Below are 15,691 nucleotides of genomic sequence, written 5' to 3'. Positions count from 1 at the left end.
ACTTATATCACAATTAAAAGCTTGAATGTGTTGTTATTTTTTTAAGTCCTCCTCTCTGTTACGTCATATTTTGTCAACATTCATCGCCAAATCATAATGGCACATTGATAAAATACGTAAGGGCTTTACAACCCGTGGTCCCCGGGACTCCGTGAGCACTTTGTAAGGGGTACTACTACTACTAAACCAGACATGCACATCGTCCATATTCCTTTGCGGAACTTCTAACGAATTGGTACATGTTGGAATGTGTGTGTACGTATGGTGAACCTTCCGTGTGAAGGGTAGGAGGTACCGCAGGATCATTTTCAGTTACTGCGAATGACGCATATTGTGCTGTGAAAAATCGTAATTTATTCAATACATGATATGAAAATTATGAAAAAGCAATACATTTTGGACAATATGTGAGGACAAACGCGCCAAAATTACAGTCGGCCCCGCTTAATCGGATATTAACGATTCGAGCACACAATATCCGATTATGCGGGGGAACAATTCAATATGCCATTACACGACGTGGGTGTAGTTTCTATATTGAAAACTGATGAAGGATCAATATTAATAAAGCTTTTCGAATAAATGAAATGAAAATTATATTTAATCATACAATACCCAAAATTTTTACTTTTCATTACGAAAGTCAGCGCCCTCTATTGCCTCAACAGAGGACGAAAATAAAATAATTGAATGTACGTATTGAAGATGACTTGAATACTTGGAGGCCAGTACCTGCTCTCTCAAATGTATTTATATTTCAAAACACAGTAATATATTTTCCATTAAATGGACTATCCGTTTATCCGATTAAGCCGGGTCGACTGCATTTTTGATCCTACAGAACATCGATCTTCAAACTACAAGTGGGGCGGGGGGGGGGGGGGGGGTACATAATATCATTCGGTTGGGAAACATTGCAGTAGAGTGTGAATGATCTCCTTGAATCGTAATATTCAATGACTTTCAATCTGTTCTAAAATCAAAACCAAAAGTTCGTTCATTTTAACCACTTTACGATCAAGGACGTAATATTGCGTCCAAATGCCAGTAGAGTAAATTCAAAGACGTTCTTTCTATTTTCTTTCCTTTCTCCTCATCATCGCGAAGCTTTGTTGCAATCCCATAAAAAATTTTTTCTTCTTGGTTTTTTGTATTCCCTAATAGTGATTTCTTCTGCGGATATGATGTATCTTATAAGAGTGATTAAGAACAGACAGGGTGGGGGTGAAAAGAGAAATATAACTTTAATTTATACAAAAATTGCCACGTTTTTAAGACAAATAAATTCAATTGGTCGAATGGTCGACGCGTTTCGGCTCTCCATTGAAGAGCCGAAACGCGTCGACCATTCGACCAGTGTAATTTATTTGTCTTAAAAACGTGGCAATTTTTGTATAAATTAAAACCAGGCAAAGTTACTCATTTTTTGTGATAAAATATAACTTTGTAAACACATTCTTATCAGCTCATCTATTATTATGTTTTTCTCATTGGGTTGTTTGTTTTCTTTCCTTCCTTTTCCCTTCTTTTTTTAACGTACGGTTTGATTACGACAAGGTTACCATATTTATCGCTGATTCGCCAAATAGAAAACATCCGAATTTCTTGCCAATCCCCTATTAAATTAAATATAACTAACGATACTATCATATTATAGTGACATTTTTCATCGCCAAATCATGATAGTGCATCTATGCAAAAAGGAACTGTGAATAAATAGACTTCAATATCCTCAGACGCAGGACGTGATTGATGTCCAAACTCATTTCTACGGTTACGTTTCAGCGGACACGTATTAAAAAATAACTCTACCATACAAAATATTGATGTCATAAGAGTCGGTGTTGACCATGGATTTTCAACTCTGACGATCGGGAATGAAATTTTCGCCATCTATGATGACAGTTTCGCTATTGTGTAATTATGCAAATATCTCGCTACGTTTTAGCGAAGGTATGGAGGTGTATATGTTGACCCTTCATACGTGAAATGGAGCCATTTTCGGACCGGAAACGTCTCCTCCCGGATGTTGATTTGCAGATCGAGCCCCACCGGAGTATCTAATCTTATACTTGACCGGAAATAATTGTGTTTACCGAACAATATCGGTATAATGGAAGGCTTGAGAGGGCCAGAAATGGAAGCCTCGTTTAATATGCATGATATGCTTATGTTTGATCATTTCTCATGGTACCTAATTGTGAAACGGATGCGTAATGGCCGAAATTTGTTGATCATCGGAAGAGCGATCAATGCCATCAGTGCAGATATCGTATAGGCGAGGTTGACTCTGACTTGCAGGTTGGAGCAGTGTTTCTCAATTTGGGGGGTTATATAGTAGCCCCTCCTTGGTATATTGAGATACCTCAAACGGGCCCCATGTGAAAATCGAGTTGAAGGGCAGCCATGACAAGCTGCTGGGGGCACAGAAAGCAGTGAAAAAATATTCAAATGCAAAGCAATGAAGATTCAAGCGCTCTCGCGTGATTGAAGTAGAACTCAAAAGTACTCAGTAGAACGTGATAGTAGTAGAGCCAGGGCAGTTTTAACGCATGCGCCCACCCGGACACACCCCAGAAACTTTGAGTTCAAAGATGGGGCCCCTGGTTAATGAGATTTGATACTATTTTTTCCCGAGAATAAGCATATACACTCATGTCCATAAATTAAGGATAATTCAGAATCACACGGAAATCGAAATCTAAAGTAAAAATTTCACCTGTAGAGTTATCACACACATCTGCAAGAATGATATGCAAATTTCAGGAAGCCACCAGATGATGCCGATAGTACGTCACAATGACGAGAGTGTAAGAGGGGGGTATATAAGGAATGGTGGCAAAGAAGTGAAATTGTTCACAAGAGTTCTGTAAGGTGCTCAGTGCCATAAGCGAATAGTTATGACACAGAGGACGCATGTGGATGATTTTTTACGTGGTAGAATTATCGTCCGCCTGGAATGTGGGCGTACTCAAATGGAAGTATCCGAGGAACTTGGAATTGCCCAAAGTGTCATCTCTAGGATTTGGCAACGATTCCAAGATAACGGAAATGTCAGTAGACGTTACAGTATAGGTCGCCCCGGAGTTACAACGCCGAATGAAGACCGGTATTTGGCAGTAACTGCCAAAAGAAGCAGACGGAGCACAGCATCCGATCTGTCTCGTCAGCTACCTGCAGCCACGGGTACCACAGTTTCAAGGCAAACCGTGTACAGACGTACACGGCCTGGTCGTTTGGGAGATATTGGTCTATATGCTCGCAGGCCTGTCAGATGTGTTCCGCTCACGGCAACTCACTGTTGGCAGCGATTAGCCAGGAGTAGAGAACATGCAATGTGGACATCGTCACAGCGGGCTTCTGTGATGTTTTCCGACGAGTCCAGGTTTAGCTTGCAGTCTGATTCACGTCGGACTTTCATATGGAGAACAGCAGGTACCCGTTACCACCAAGACAACATCATTGAACGACACCGTTACGGTGGTTCAGCATTGCTCGTTTGGGGTGGAATCGTACTGGGTTCCAGAACAGATCTGCATGTTCAAACCGGAACCATGAAAGCCCAAATTTATCGGGACATCATTCTGGAACAACATATACGTCTGTTTAGGGGTGCCATGGTCGCAGAATTTGTGTTTATGGATGACAACGCCCGTCCTCACCAAACAAACATCGTAAACGAATGCCTTGAATCTTTGGATATAACCCGTATGGAATAGCCAGCATTCTCACCTGACTTGAATCCGATAGAGCATGTGTGGGACATGCTTGGCCGACGAGTTGCAGCCCGTCAACCACCTCCTACGTGTGTACCGGAACTTCGGAGAGCATTGCTTGCTGAATGGAGTGATCTTCCCCCAGATCAGATCGATAATTTGATATCCAGCATGCCTAGGCGTTGTACGGACTGTACTTCATCGCATGGGAGACATACAATGTATTAACCATCACACCAACCATGTAATAGAAAGTTTTTGTAAAGGAGATATTTTTTACAATTGCTCCAGGGAGCAAAAATTGTAGTTTTTATGAATGGTATCATACATACACCATCGTTTTTGTTCTTTATCTTTTGTTTAATAAATGGGCTTTATGAATAAGTAACGTTTGTTTTGTTTGTGAACCTTTATTTGCCGGAGCTGGCATTATCCTAAATTTATGGACATGAGTGTAAATACAGGTGCTCCAAGCCAGTTAGAGGGTTTTTCAGTAATGTTTACTAAGGCTGGGGCACACCGGATAAAGACGACTAGACGACAGCTTTAGAGAAACTTGATCATTTTTGTTCGCATTGATTTGTATGGCGCAACGTTCCAACTTGTCCGACTAAGGGCCGTGTTCACCGACATGGTTTAAACTGTAGTCACAATTTTTGGATAAGAGATTAACATAGATTGGTTAAAAACCTGAATTTAACCGATCCGTGTCGATCTCTTATCAGAAATTTGTGACTATAATTTAAACCATGTCGGTGAATACCGCCCTAGCCGGTGTACGTTGCGCCATACAAATCAACGTGAATAACAGTGGCTAAGCTTGTCTAAAGCTGTCTTGTCTAGTGTTTAACCGGTGTGCTCCCAGCATAACGAGTTGAATGGTGATATTTAGAGCCCGGATTATATATGCACTCAGAAGTTGCGAAGTATGCATATATGTACTGAAAAATGCCAAAATATGCATTAAAATATTGTTCATGTGCGGGAGTAAACAAAAACCAATGTTACGCATACATTACGAGCAATATTTCCTTTGAAAAATTATAAAAATGGGATTGAGCTTTCATAAAACTTCAAAAGTATGCACTTACTCTAAAAATTATTCAATTTTTTTATTTCCACGCATAAAACACTCAAATGTCAATGTTTGTCGTCTAGAGGCCTGAACCTGCACAGAGCAACTAATTAAAAGTAAACACGAAAGAAACAAAGAAAATAAATAAATAACGCAACAGTTATAATAAAAAATAAAATTAAATAAAATGATTTTGGATAAATTTTTGCGACAATTATATTGAGATACATGTTCACATAACAGTAGCAATTGGTACAATAAAAATTGATATGAGCCAACTACAGGCATAGTGATAATAATATGATTCGCTTCTATAATTGAAAATATACATCAATATCGTCTATTGTTATTAGAAATTCATAAAGCGATTTTTTCAATGATGCAAACCTAGATATGTAAATTTGAAGCGGTAAAGCATTAAATAGTTTAGGAGCAAGGTAGCAAAGATGTTTGCGAAATATTTCTTTTCTAAATGAGGGTATGCAGTAAATTTCGTTTGGTCTTCTCAGTGATATGGTCTTTCTTTAAGTGCATATTGATTTATTACGATATATGTAGAGTATCATTCGGTAGATGGCGTTATGTCTTATGGGGAGTAGATGTAAATTTCTATGAATTGAGATTTGAGAGCGAGCACTGCGAATAGTTTTGAAGCATCTGTTTTGAATAGAACAAATAGGCTGTAGATTGTTGTAATCGCCTCCCCAGATGATGATACTATAACTGACAGTTCAATAAAACCAATGAATTTATGCATTTATTCTAAAAATATGCATAATGCATTCTATATAATTATGCATAAATACTAAAGAAATCCAAAATATATGCGAATGCACTCTGCAATATGCATTAATCCAGGCTCTAGTGGTATTATTCCGCATGTAACTAGGATTACCAATTTAGGAATTATCATTGACGAACGGCTTAGGTTCTTGGAATATTTCTCGGTGATAGTAAAAAAAAATCGAATGGAAAAGGCGCGGTTTCATTCTCACAAGGGTCAGTCCCAAGGTGTCGTCCTTAAAAAAATTATGAGGAAAATTCAAGTAGGCCTACATTCATCTCTCCCAGAAACTCATAAATAGATAAAAAATTAGCGGCGGAATGCAATTATTAAAGCCGCAAAAAATTATTGAAAACGATAACAGTCGGCTACTCATCGCTTCTCGCGCTTCTTGGTGATATCTGTAAAATCGTTTTTTTTCACTTTCTTTTCCTTTCTTTCCTCCAGCGTCTGTGTTCTAGAAACTAGTTATTTCTATTCCCCCCCCCCCATCTTTCTTTGTCTGTGCTGTACTTGATTATGCGTTGTTTGAACAGGCAACACTCTAGGGTTGCAGGATTTTCAATTCATTCTTGTCTTCTATTGGCGTTAAAAATGTTGATATTTACAGATTTCTTTTGAGTGACCCATGGTAATTCTGCAGGATTATTTTCATATTTTTGTGCATATTTAAATGAGTAGAATCAGCGGTAATGTTTTCAAAACTTTTCGAAGACGTCACCTTGGGACCCCTTTTTCTTCACGTTCTCCTAAAGCCATTCTCCCGCTTTTTCGGGGCTTGGAGTATCCGGTACGGTTTTGAAGACCGTACCCACAGAGGAACATAGACTTTGTTGACGGGTGCGGAGGAAGAGTTACGCGTGCTCTTGTAGGCACTTAAGGCTTGAACTATGAAGAATGACTTGATTTTTTTGAATATGCTTACATTAGAAGAGAGCAGATGTCGAGGGATATGCTTGAAGTGTTTAATATTTTCAACAAGATGGATAGGGTGAACCATGAGTTATTAATACATCGTCAATCAACATCTTCTACATGCGGGGACACTAGTATTGATTGGTACGGGATAATTCTAGGTTATGGTGTCGCAGGGAGTTTTTTTGCTAATAGGGTTGTCAATAAGTGGAATAGCTTACCCCCGGGGGTCGTGAATTCTAACTCAATTGACCAGTTCTAAAAGAAATACGATAATAATATTGGGATAAATCGAGAAGCTGTACATTCTAGATAAGACAACATAAGTTTTTTAATGGGTAGTGAATGATATTTTATCATCATTATTGTTTTTCGAGATAATTGTTTTTTGTTGGCATCTCTTTTCAGCCACCTCGTTGGGAATTTCGTCTATTGTGGCCTTTGTATTTGTATTTATGAATAGCATGAGTGCCAACAGCACACATAACATTGATATCGTTAGCGTAACACGACGAGTCCATTTTAAATAAATCTATATATATAAAATTGATTTTCTGTCTGTCTGTCTGTGTGTGTGTGTATGTTCTCTACACAAATCTACAATTTTAGATCGATCGTCGCCAAATTTTGCATATATACCAAATGGGACCCGACTTGAACGATAGACTACTTTAAAATTTCGTCAGACCAGGGCAAATGCCCCAAATGGGCAAAAAACCATAGGACAACAATGGTTTTTGGGCCTCAACAATCACTTTCCGAACGTTTACTTTGGTTACCGTGGTTTCCTAGCAATGCGTTTCAGACGTGTATATGCCTTTACAACGGTTTGTCACTTCTTTAATTCTGTTAGTATATGCATATGTATAATAGTTTATGCCTTTATAATGGTTTGATACATTTTCAATCCTGGCAGTAACGAGGCTTTTTGAATAGACGTCATAATCATCATCAGCATCGCTTTGAGGGTCAGGGAAAGGGTGATCCTCATAGAAATCAGTGTTATTGCCGATTTTACTGTAGAAATGCTGAAATTTTGTGGAGTTTTCTGTCACAAAAATTGTATTGAATTCTAAATTTCTGAAATATTGAGCTCGATTAGAGATATACGAAGCCCGGGAGATTAAATAGGAAGTAATTAGCCAGACCTACTTTTGAGTTGGATAATATCCATGCAATAACATTGATTTCAACTTTTTATTTATATCTTCTCAAGCATGAAAAGTAATGTCTCCGTATTGTCTTTCGATATTCAACTGCATCAATTCATACAGTTTAGGTTGTTTTAAAATTAATTGTGGGCCTGTAAAGTACATCGAAGAAATTCCACAGCTTTAACTAAGCATTTTTGGAAGCTGAAACAGGCAGAAATAGATAACTTAAAGTTCGGGGGGGGGATCGAAATACCTAACGCCAGGGGCATAAAACCTAACTAAAAAAAGGGGCATATATATATTCGTTTCTTTGTTTCTTAAAATCTAGATTTGTTTATTTCATGAAGTCGCCATATTGGTTAACTTTTAGACACGGTATGCATGTCCCTCAAAGAAAGAGGGAGATATCACGTGATCCAAACAGCCTCATTGAAGAAAACCCAGGCAGCGCCGGGTACTATAGCTAGTATTATATAAAACGGGTGCACAACCTCCAGCCCGCGAAAGATGTTCCGGTAGAAAAGCATCAATCTACACAACACTATAAAAAGAAATTAAAAAGAAATACGATAAACATGTTGGGGTAAATCGAGAAGCTATCCATTCTTAGAATAAGACAACCATAAGTATTCTTTATGGGCATTGTATAATATTTTATCATGTGTATATAGTGTTTGTAATTTGTGTTAATTGCATTTTTAATTGGGTTGCTGTATTTTTGAAACATATGACAACCATATTTTTATGGGCATCTTTTTATCAGCCACCTCGTTGGGCATTTTGCCTGTTGTGGCGTTGTATTTGTATTTGTATTTGTATTTGTATAAATGCCTAGGCTGGCTATATTTCCTTCATAAAAATACGGGATATCTCCAATTATCACCAAAAAAAAAAAAAAAAAAATTGCAAATAAAGTTGATAAGTAGAGCAAATAAAATTGTTAAAGGCAAGCAAAGTTGCAAATCATATTAAAAAAAATTTGTCCAAGGCATTCAAAGTTGCCCGTTACAGCCATGAAATTTTCAAAACCAACTAAATGTGCCAGTGAAGGCAGAGAAATTTTCAAAGGCAACTGAAATTGCCAATCACGGCCAAAAAAAAAAAAAAAAAAAATAGTCGAAGGCAAGTAAAAATGCAAATTACAGCAAAAAAAAAAAGGTAATTATCAAAGGTAATGATTTGTAAATCATGAAAATAATCTTGATCTCAAAAACTCAAATAAGCCTTATTGAAAACACGGGACATTTTACGAAAAAGTATGGACGACGAAAATTACTCGAATGCCCCATAATAGTCAAATGTTACCCACCATAGTTGAGGCCAGCGAGTGGCAAAATTACCTCATATCTGGACCGCGGACCGAAACGGTTGTGCACCCCACGATTAAAGAGAATGAAATGAATATGTTACGGTAAATAAATAAATTTATTATGCATACTTACCAATCATCTTGGTAAGTTTGATAAATTTATATTTATATTTTACCGGCGAATATGCATAATTCCCACAAGCGTCGTTGGTAAATTTGATTAATAATTGAAATTTATTCTCTAGAGAATTATTTCTTCCACCTACTCCAGAATTATTTGTTTCATTAATTCTAGAACTAATCATCTTTCAATATCTTCAACCATTTTCTGAAAATGATCCGCGGACCACGGAAAAGAGCTCCGAGGGCCGAATGTATACCGCGGGCCATGCGTTGGAGACCCCTGGTGTAATCGAAAGAGGTTAAAGTATCGTCTCGTGTTGTACGGAACTTAGTTGAGTAAAACTCTCACTTATATGTACGTGCATATTTGTATGCGTTGTGTTGAGATTTACGTGATCGATATTCAAACTTTTTTTGCATCGAGCTCAGAGCACGTAAACATATCGTATCCAGAACATGAAACCGACTTTAAATCATGTGCATACTTTACTTTATAGGAAGCAGACGCACATCACCAAAAAATGATGTTATCGATTCGACACGTTTTATTTATTCTCCTTTCCGAAAGAACAGACCACACGAGATGCATTTCTTATGCATTCCCTCGATTTTTTCCAATATTAAACGGGAGGAAAATTTCAACGCGAAAAGAAATGCGTATTTTACACCCTCCAAATATTTAAAATTCAAGGAAGTCGGTTTTTATGGCGTTAAAATTACCGAAAAGTTCCAAAAAAAAAATTTTTTTTTGAATATTTTTGGTCACGATTTTATTTCTGGAAAAATCGAAATTCAATTTGAAAATTATTCAAAATGTGAGGGAGGAAAATAATTTCTCGATGGCAAAGTTAATGCTTTTTATTCGTGCGATTTTAATGATAAATGTTTGAATTGAAAAAATGTAAATGGAAGTCATTGGTTTGAAATTTACGACTGAATTCCAGAAGAAAACTTCAAATAATAATGAAGGATCGTTGGCATCTTAGCTGGTAAGCCAACGAGCTTGGCCCAAGGGCACCGAATCTAACTTTGAATATTCAAATGCTTGTTAAACTCTTCACGTACAAGCTTTTGGCAACTAGTTCGAAAGATCAGTGGTCGGCTGAAATTGGTTTTCTGTGGTTCCCAACTTCAAGGCGAGAATGCGAGCCGATCTCCCCGTTAAAAAGTCTCGCCACAGAGAACAACAGACCTACAAACAGCACAAATTCAATCATAACACATCACTCACTTCACTTCTGAAATATTAGTGGCAGTACTAAAAAAGCAAACACAACACTACATATGCACTCAGACTGTTAGGTACACACACAGTTACACCTCCGGCATAACTCACTAGTTGGTAAATCGCCATAAATGGTGATAGACCTAAGTTGTGCTCGGTTTGAAAGAAAAAAAAAAAGAAAGTTCGAAAGATCAGTATTTGAAGTATTGGCGATAAATCTCAGAAACTGGTTTCTTTCTGCGTATGTTAGAAATAGGAGAGAAAATGAGTGATAGTAATCTCTTTTCCTTGATCAATAACATCCTTCCTTTGTGTTCTGTTTCTCATATGTACATGTTCCGGTAAATGTGATAAATGCAGTTATTCGTTATTATGCATATTTAACAATCGTCTTGGCAAGTTTAATACATTTATAACTTTTACATGAGAATATGTATAATTCCCAAGCGACGTTGGTAAATTTAGTAAAAAATTACTGCTTTCACCGGAGATTATACATACGCAAACGCCATTGCTAAATTTTATTAACACTGGAAACATTATCACTTTAACTGGCGATTATACATAATAACCGATTGTCGTTGGTAAATTTGATAAATACTTGAAAGTTTTCGCTTTTATCTGTGATTATGCATAATACCGTAGCGTAGCAGGAGGATTTGATAAATATGAAAAAAATTCCAAATGTATCTAACATGTGTAATGAATGTAGCCGGATTCCGATATGAATAACGAATTTTATGCTAGTACCCCGATATAACGATAAAGTACATGTATGAACTATCTGTAGTATATTATATCATATAGTACGATTTATCATGCTTACCAACGATTTGGGTATCATGCATAATCGCCGGTAAATGTGATTAACACAGAAAAATTCATCAAATTTACCAACGACGCTTCGGTGCCATGATAATCGCCGGTGAAAGTGAATAATTTAGTGAAATTCATCAAACTTACCAAAATGGCGATTATGCATGATACCTGTTGTTATGTATATTAACCGAATTTATCACATTTACGGTAACAAATATAATCACAATAAAACAACATCTATTTCATCAATAAAAAACTCTAAACAGAGTAATTGGCAATTTAAAAGACGACATCACATCGCGATAACATAATAATCTGAAATAACGCTAACCAGAGGAAAATAATAAATTTGAAAATACGGCTTCCGATTCCATTCATTATTCCCTAATTACATCCTTATTATCGGAAACCGAGGGAAAATAAATAGGAAAAATATATCCCAAGTAATCGATTCATAGATTGAACGTCAAGTGAAATTATATTTAGCTATTTTAATAATCGAAAATAATTGAAAAAGCCTTCAAAAAACGCAAATCAAACTCGCAAAAGAAAAGAGAGACATTTTTACATAAAATTCAATTTAAGGAAACGCCATCTTTAACGACATTGAAAGCGCGTTTTAACTTAAAATTGCGGATTCCCCTCTTGGAATTCCTTCCCATTTGAAGTGGAAATTCTTCTATTTCCTTGGGGAATTCTTGTATTATATCCTTAAAACTTTTATTCTTTTGCAGGAAGACAAGATAAAATCGGATCAATCCATTTGGCCAGCCAGAATAACGACCCTCTTCCTCGCGAAAACGATTACCTTCGATATTCGGACTTGAATCCTCCTCTTATAATCGCAGAATACCTTCTTTTCAAGGAATTTTAACTTTCTACTTTGTGTGTGGGATATTCGAGGACGATTTTTTGATGGTTGCACTTATCCGAAACGGCAGTTATTCAAATAATCCTTGACACTATAAAGGTAATATTCTCTTGTTCATTCCGATACGAATAAATGTAATCTGGGACTCACCTATGTTGATTCATGTGTAAGGCTGGGATTACACTGTAAAATCTTTCTAAAAGTTATTTTATAAAACTTGAAAATGCAATAAGCGTATCGGTTACATTTTTCAACTTTTGTAATAAAACTTTTCTAAAACTTATACTGAAATGCCGACTAAGGCCGGGATTACACTATAAAAGTTTTGTGAAATTTTGTTTCATTTATAAAACTTGAATATTTAACCAGTAAGGTTATCGGTTACATTCGAGAAAATGTAACCGATAGCCTCATTGTGGTTGGACTTTCCAAGGTTTATAACTAAAATTTTATGAAACTTTTATAGTGTAATAGTGTAATACCAGCCTAACGCCGGGATTAAACTATAAAAGTTTGATAAATGACCTTTCACAAAACTTGAAAAATTTAATCAATAATCGTATCGGTTACATTCACGCAAATTGAACCGATAGGTTTATTGGTTGGATTTTTCAAGTGTTATAAAATCACTTTTACAAACTTTTATACTATAATCCCCGGTCTGAGAGAAACTTTTCATGTTACAAAGTCATCTTATGAGTTTTCTTTTGTTATTCGTAAAAACGAACATAAAAATACATTTACACAAGACAAACCACAATACAATATAAAAAACACATAAGGAGCATAAAAGAGACATGAACATGTACAGGGCGGATAAACGAACTCTACTCGGACCTATGTAGCGCCTGTTCTAATGAATGCATTTCGTTGAAACTTGGTATGTAGGTTATATGGACCATCAGAATAAGAAAACTGCAATAAAAATGGTAAAATTTTTTACCACTAGGTGGAAAAGTGTTTTTTTTAAATGACAGTTTTGTGTTCCTCTCGGTCCATGCAACTTATCTACCAACTTTCAACGAAACGCCTCCCAGAACGGGCCCTACAATAGTCTATTAGTCTTAATGGCACTAATCAAAACTGTCTTATTTTAAGGTCTGAGTAGTGTCAGTTTGATTATAATCACCCTTTTACTCTCACAAGGGGCACGACGTATATCCAGGCAGCCCGGAGGGTTAAACTATAGTGTTTTGCCGCCATAATTACCAAAAACCATACACTGTATCAATTAGTGATGTATAGGATGATTCAAGAAAACATCGCCAAACTGAAACGGTAATTCAGGCATACCATAACAATCCAAAATCGCCAACAAACATAGGTGCGCAAACGGCATCCGTTACAGGAAGTTGTTGCGTCACGCACTTTTAAAGCGATTCCGAACTCAGCAAGCATGAAGTCGCAAGTCTGACAACATGAATATGTTAGGGGGCCGTACAATACACTCAGAACACTTATTCCCACATGTATCGGTTCGTTAGAAATTCCACAGAGGAATGTGTACGAGGTGCATGTACGGTTAAGTAGTAGTAGAGCAAGCATGCAGTTCATGCGGAATTTTTAACGAATCGGTACATGCCGGAATATGCGTTCTGAGTATATATGTGGCCACTAACGTGTTTATGTTTTCAGAATTACGACTTCATGCTTACTGAGTTTGGGATTGCTTTAAAAGTGTGTGACTCAACAACTCCAGTTGCTCCGGATGCCGTTTGCGCACCACTGTTCCTACGTGATTTTGGATCGTTATCGTATGACTGAATTGCATTTTCAGTTTGGCGATGTTTCTCTGAATCACCCTGTATGTATGAATTCGCACATTTGAAATATTAATTTCCCCGGAGGTCCGCGGAACATAGGAGTTCCCATACAGCCGTGTTTTCCAACCTAAGTATTTATATTGATGTGCTCTTTGTATTGCATGACAGTCACAGTTTTGTTCTGTTTGTTGGTTGCAAATGTGTATTTTGATAGAAATTTCTGAAGTATAATTTGTATTTCTTGTTTTAAAGCCCTGATACTGGCTGGAAGCATTTGATACTGAATGGATAAGGATGCACAGGGTCGAATCCCAACGCTAAAGAAAGTAGTTTATCGCCCGCCTTCTATAAAGATGTAATAGGCGCAGGAACAAATTCCATGAAGCACGATGAATCCGATTCATTCTCATTCGAGATGCGTGTCCCAAGAATAGTGGGATTGATTCTATTCGACATGCGACATCTATCTTCAAACCGAATTGAAAGGAGTGTGTTATAGAGTTGACGCTCATCCATGCGTTTTCCACGGATCCCGGTGACGTTTTTCGTTCGCGTTGTCATCTTTTCGACATGCTGTGCTCCCCTATGTGTGCTCGCGATTTTCGCCTGTGCGGATCTGACAGGCAGCAGCAGAAGCCGTTGCTCCGTTGCGGACGTCGTCGACGACAACGGTGACACGAACATAACAATCGGCTTCCTAAGTAACTTCAAGCACCACGGTGGCATGGGTAAACTGATCGCGGGTGCTGTGTCCCTTGCCGTCAAGGATGTGAATTCGAGGACAGACCTGTTGCCAAACCACACTCTCCGGTTCGTCGTCGGCGACACCGAGAGACCGAATACACCGATGGCCATAAGGAAAATGACAGAAATGAGGGACAGTGGAGTCACGGCTTTCATCGGACCCGACCACAGCTGCGCTTCGGAGGCTCTGGTGGCCGCTGCTTGGTGCCTTCCCATGATCGCTTTCGTAAGTCACTTCTACATTTTTTTTTTTTTATCGGAATCTTATTATATCATCTGAATTTCAGCATGTATTCTGTTTTGCTCACAAAGTCTTGATCAGTACAAGCTGCCCGTCTCTCAAGAATCCGAAGGTAAATTCCAGGTAAGCAAAACATTCTTGCCGTTTTTGACCGTCAGAGGCAAGACTTGTAGTAAATCTCACGTATTGTTAAATTCTCAGAGTAATCTACCTTTGGCACCCAGCCATCTTTTGCACCCAGCCATCTTTTGCCAACGTACCTCCAGATGCTCAATGCTCTGCTGTTAAGTCTGCCTCATTTGTGAGGAATTTCTCACGATGGTAATTGAATAATAATCCGAGGCCAATGGTTGATTATTAAAGTAGCAATAATTTTATTTTTATGCCTTTTTGTAGAGGGTGATGATTTTTTTCATTTCCTCTGTTGCCAGTGGCAAATTATGAAGAGGGAAATATAAGTTTTTTGCGATTCCCTGTTTCGAATGGCCGATTATGAAGAAGGCAATAATTTGTTTTTGATTCTCTGTTGCCAATGGCAGATTATAAAGAGGACGTAATTAGTTTTTGATGGCCAATGACAGATTTTAGAGAGGGTATTGATTTATTTTTTGATTCCCCTCTGTTTACAAAGGTAGATTATAAAGAGGCAATAATCAGGTTCTGATACCTTCTATGGCCAATGGTAGATTTTAGAGAGAATATTAATTGGGTTTTGATTCTCTGTTTGCAATGCCAGATTATAAAGAGGGACAATAATTAGTTTTTGATGCCTTTTGTCGGCACTGGCAGATTACAAAGAAAGCAATAATTTGGTTTTTGAATACTTCATTTTTGCTAATGGCAGGGAATAAAGAGGGCAATGATTTGTTTTTGATTCCTTCTGTCTTCAGTGGCAGATTATGAAGATGCAATAGTTTTTTTTTCTTTTTATCGCACCAGTAAGCGAAAAGTC

At 37.5% G+C, this 15,691-nt stretch overlaps 1 protein-coding gene across 2 annotated transcripts in view; it reads left to right on the top strand.

Moving 5' to 3' along the window:
- The window catches only part of LOC149089052 (guanylate cyclase 32E-like), a 270,710-nt gene that overhangs the window by 37,609 nt on the left and 217,410 nt on the right, over positions 1-15,691 (top strand). For both annotated transcript variants that reach the window (XM_089236936.1, XM_089236943.1), the window contains 2 exons: positions 11,855-12,090; positions 14,007-14,724. In XM_089236936.1, coding sequence (XP_089093062.1) covers positions 14,269-14,724 — 456 coding nt within the window. In that variant the 5' untranslated portion in view covers positions 11,855-12,090; positions 14,007-14,268. The remainder of the gene's footprint in view (positions 1-11,854; positions 12,091-14,006; positions 14,725-15,691) is intronic.

This window comes from Pholcus phalangioides, unplaced genomic scaffold, assembly GCF_987345545.1.
Source record: "Pholcus phalangioides strain wild (caught in Gottingen) unplaced genomic scaffold, Ppha-v1.0 ptg000002l_1, whole genome shotgun sequence".
Lineage (NCBI taxonomy): Eukaryota > Metazoa > Arthropoda > Arachnida > Araneae > Pholcidae > Pholcus > Pholcus phalangioides.
The sequence above is the reverse complement of the archived record's forward strand: the minus strand, read 5'-3'. Positions and strand labels throughout refer to the sequence as shown.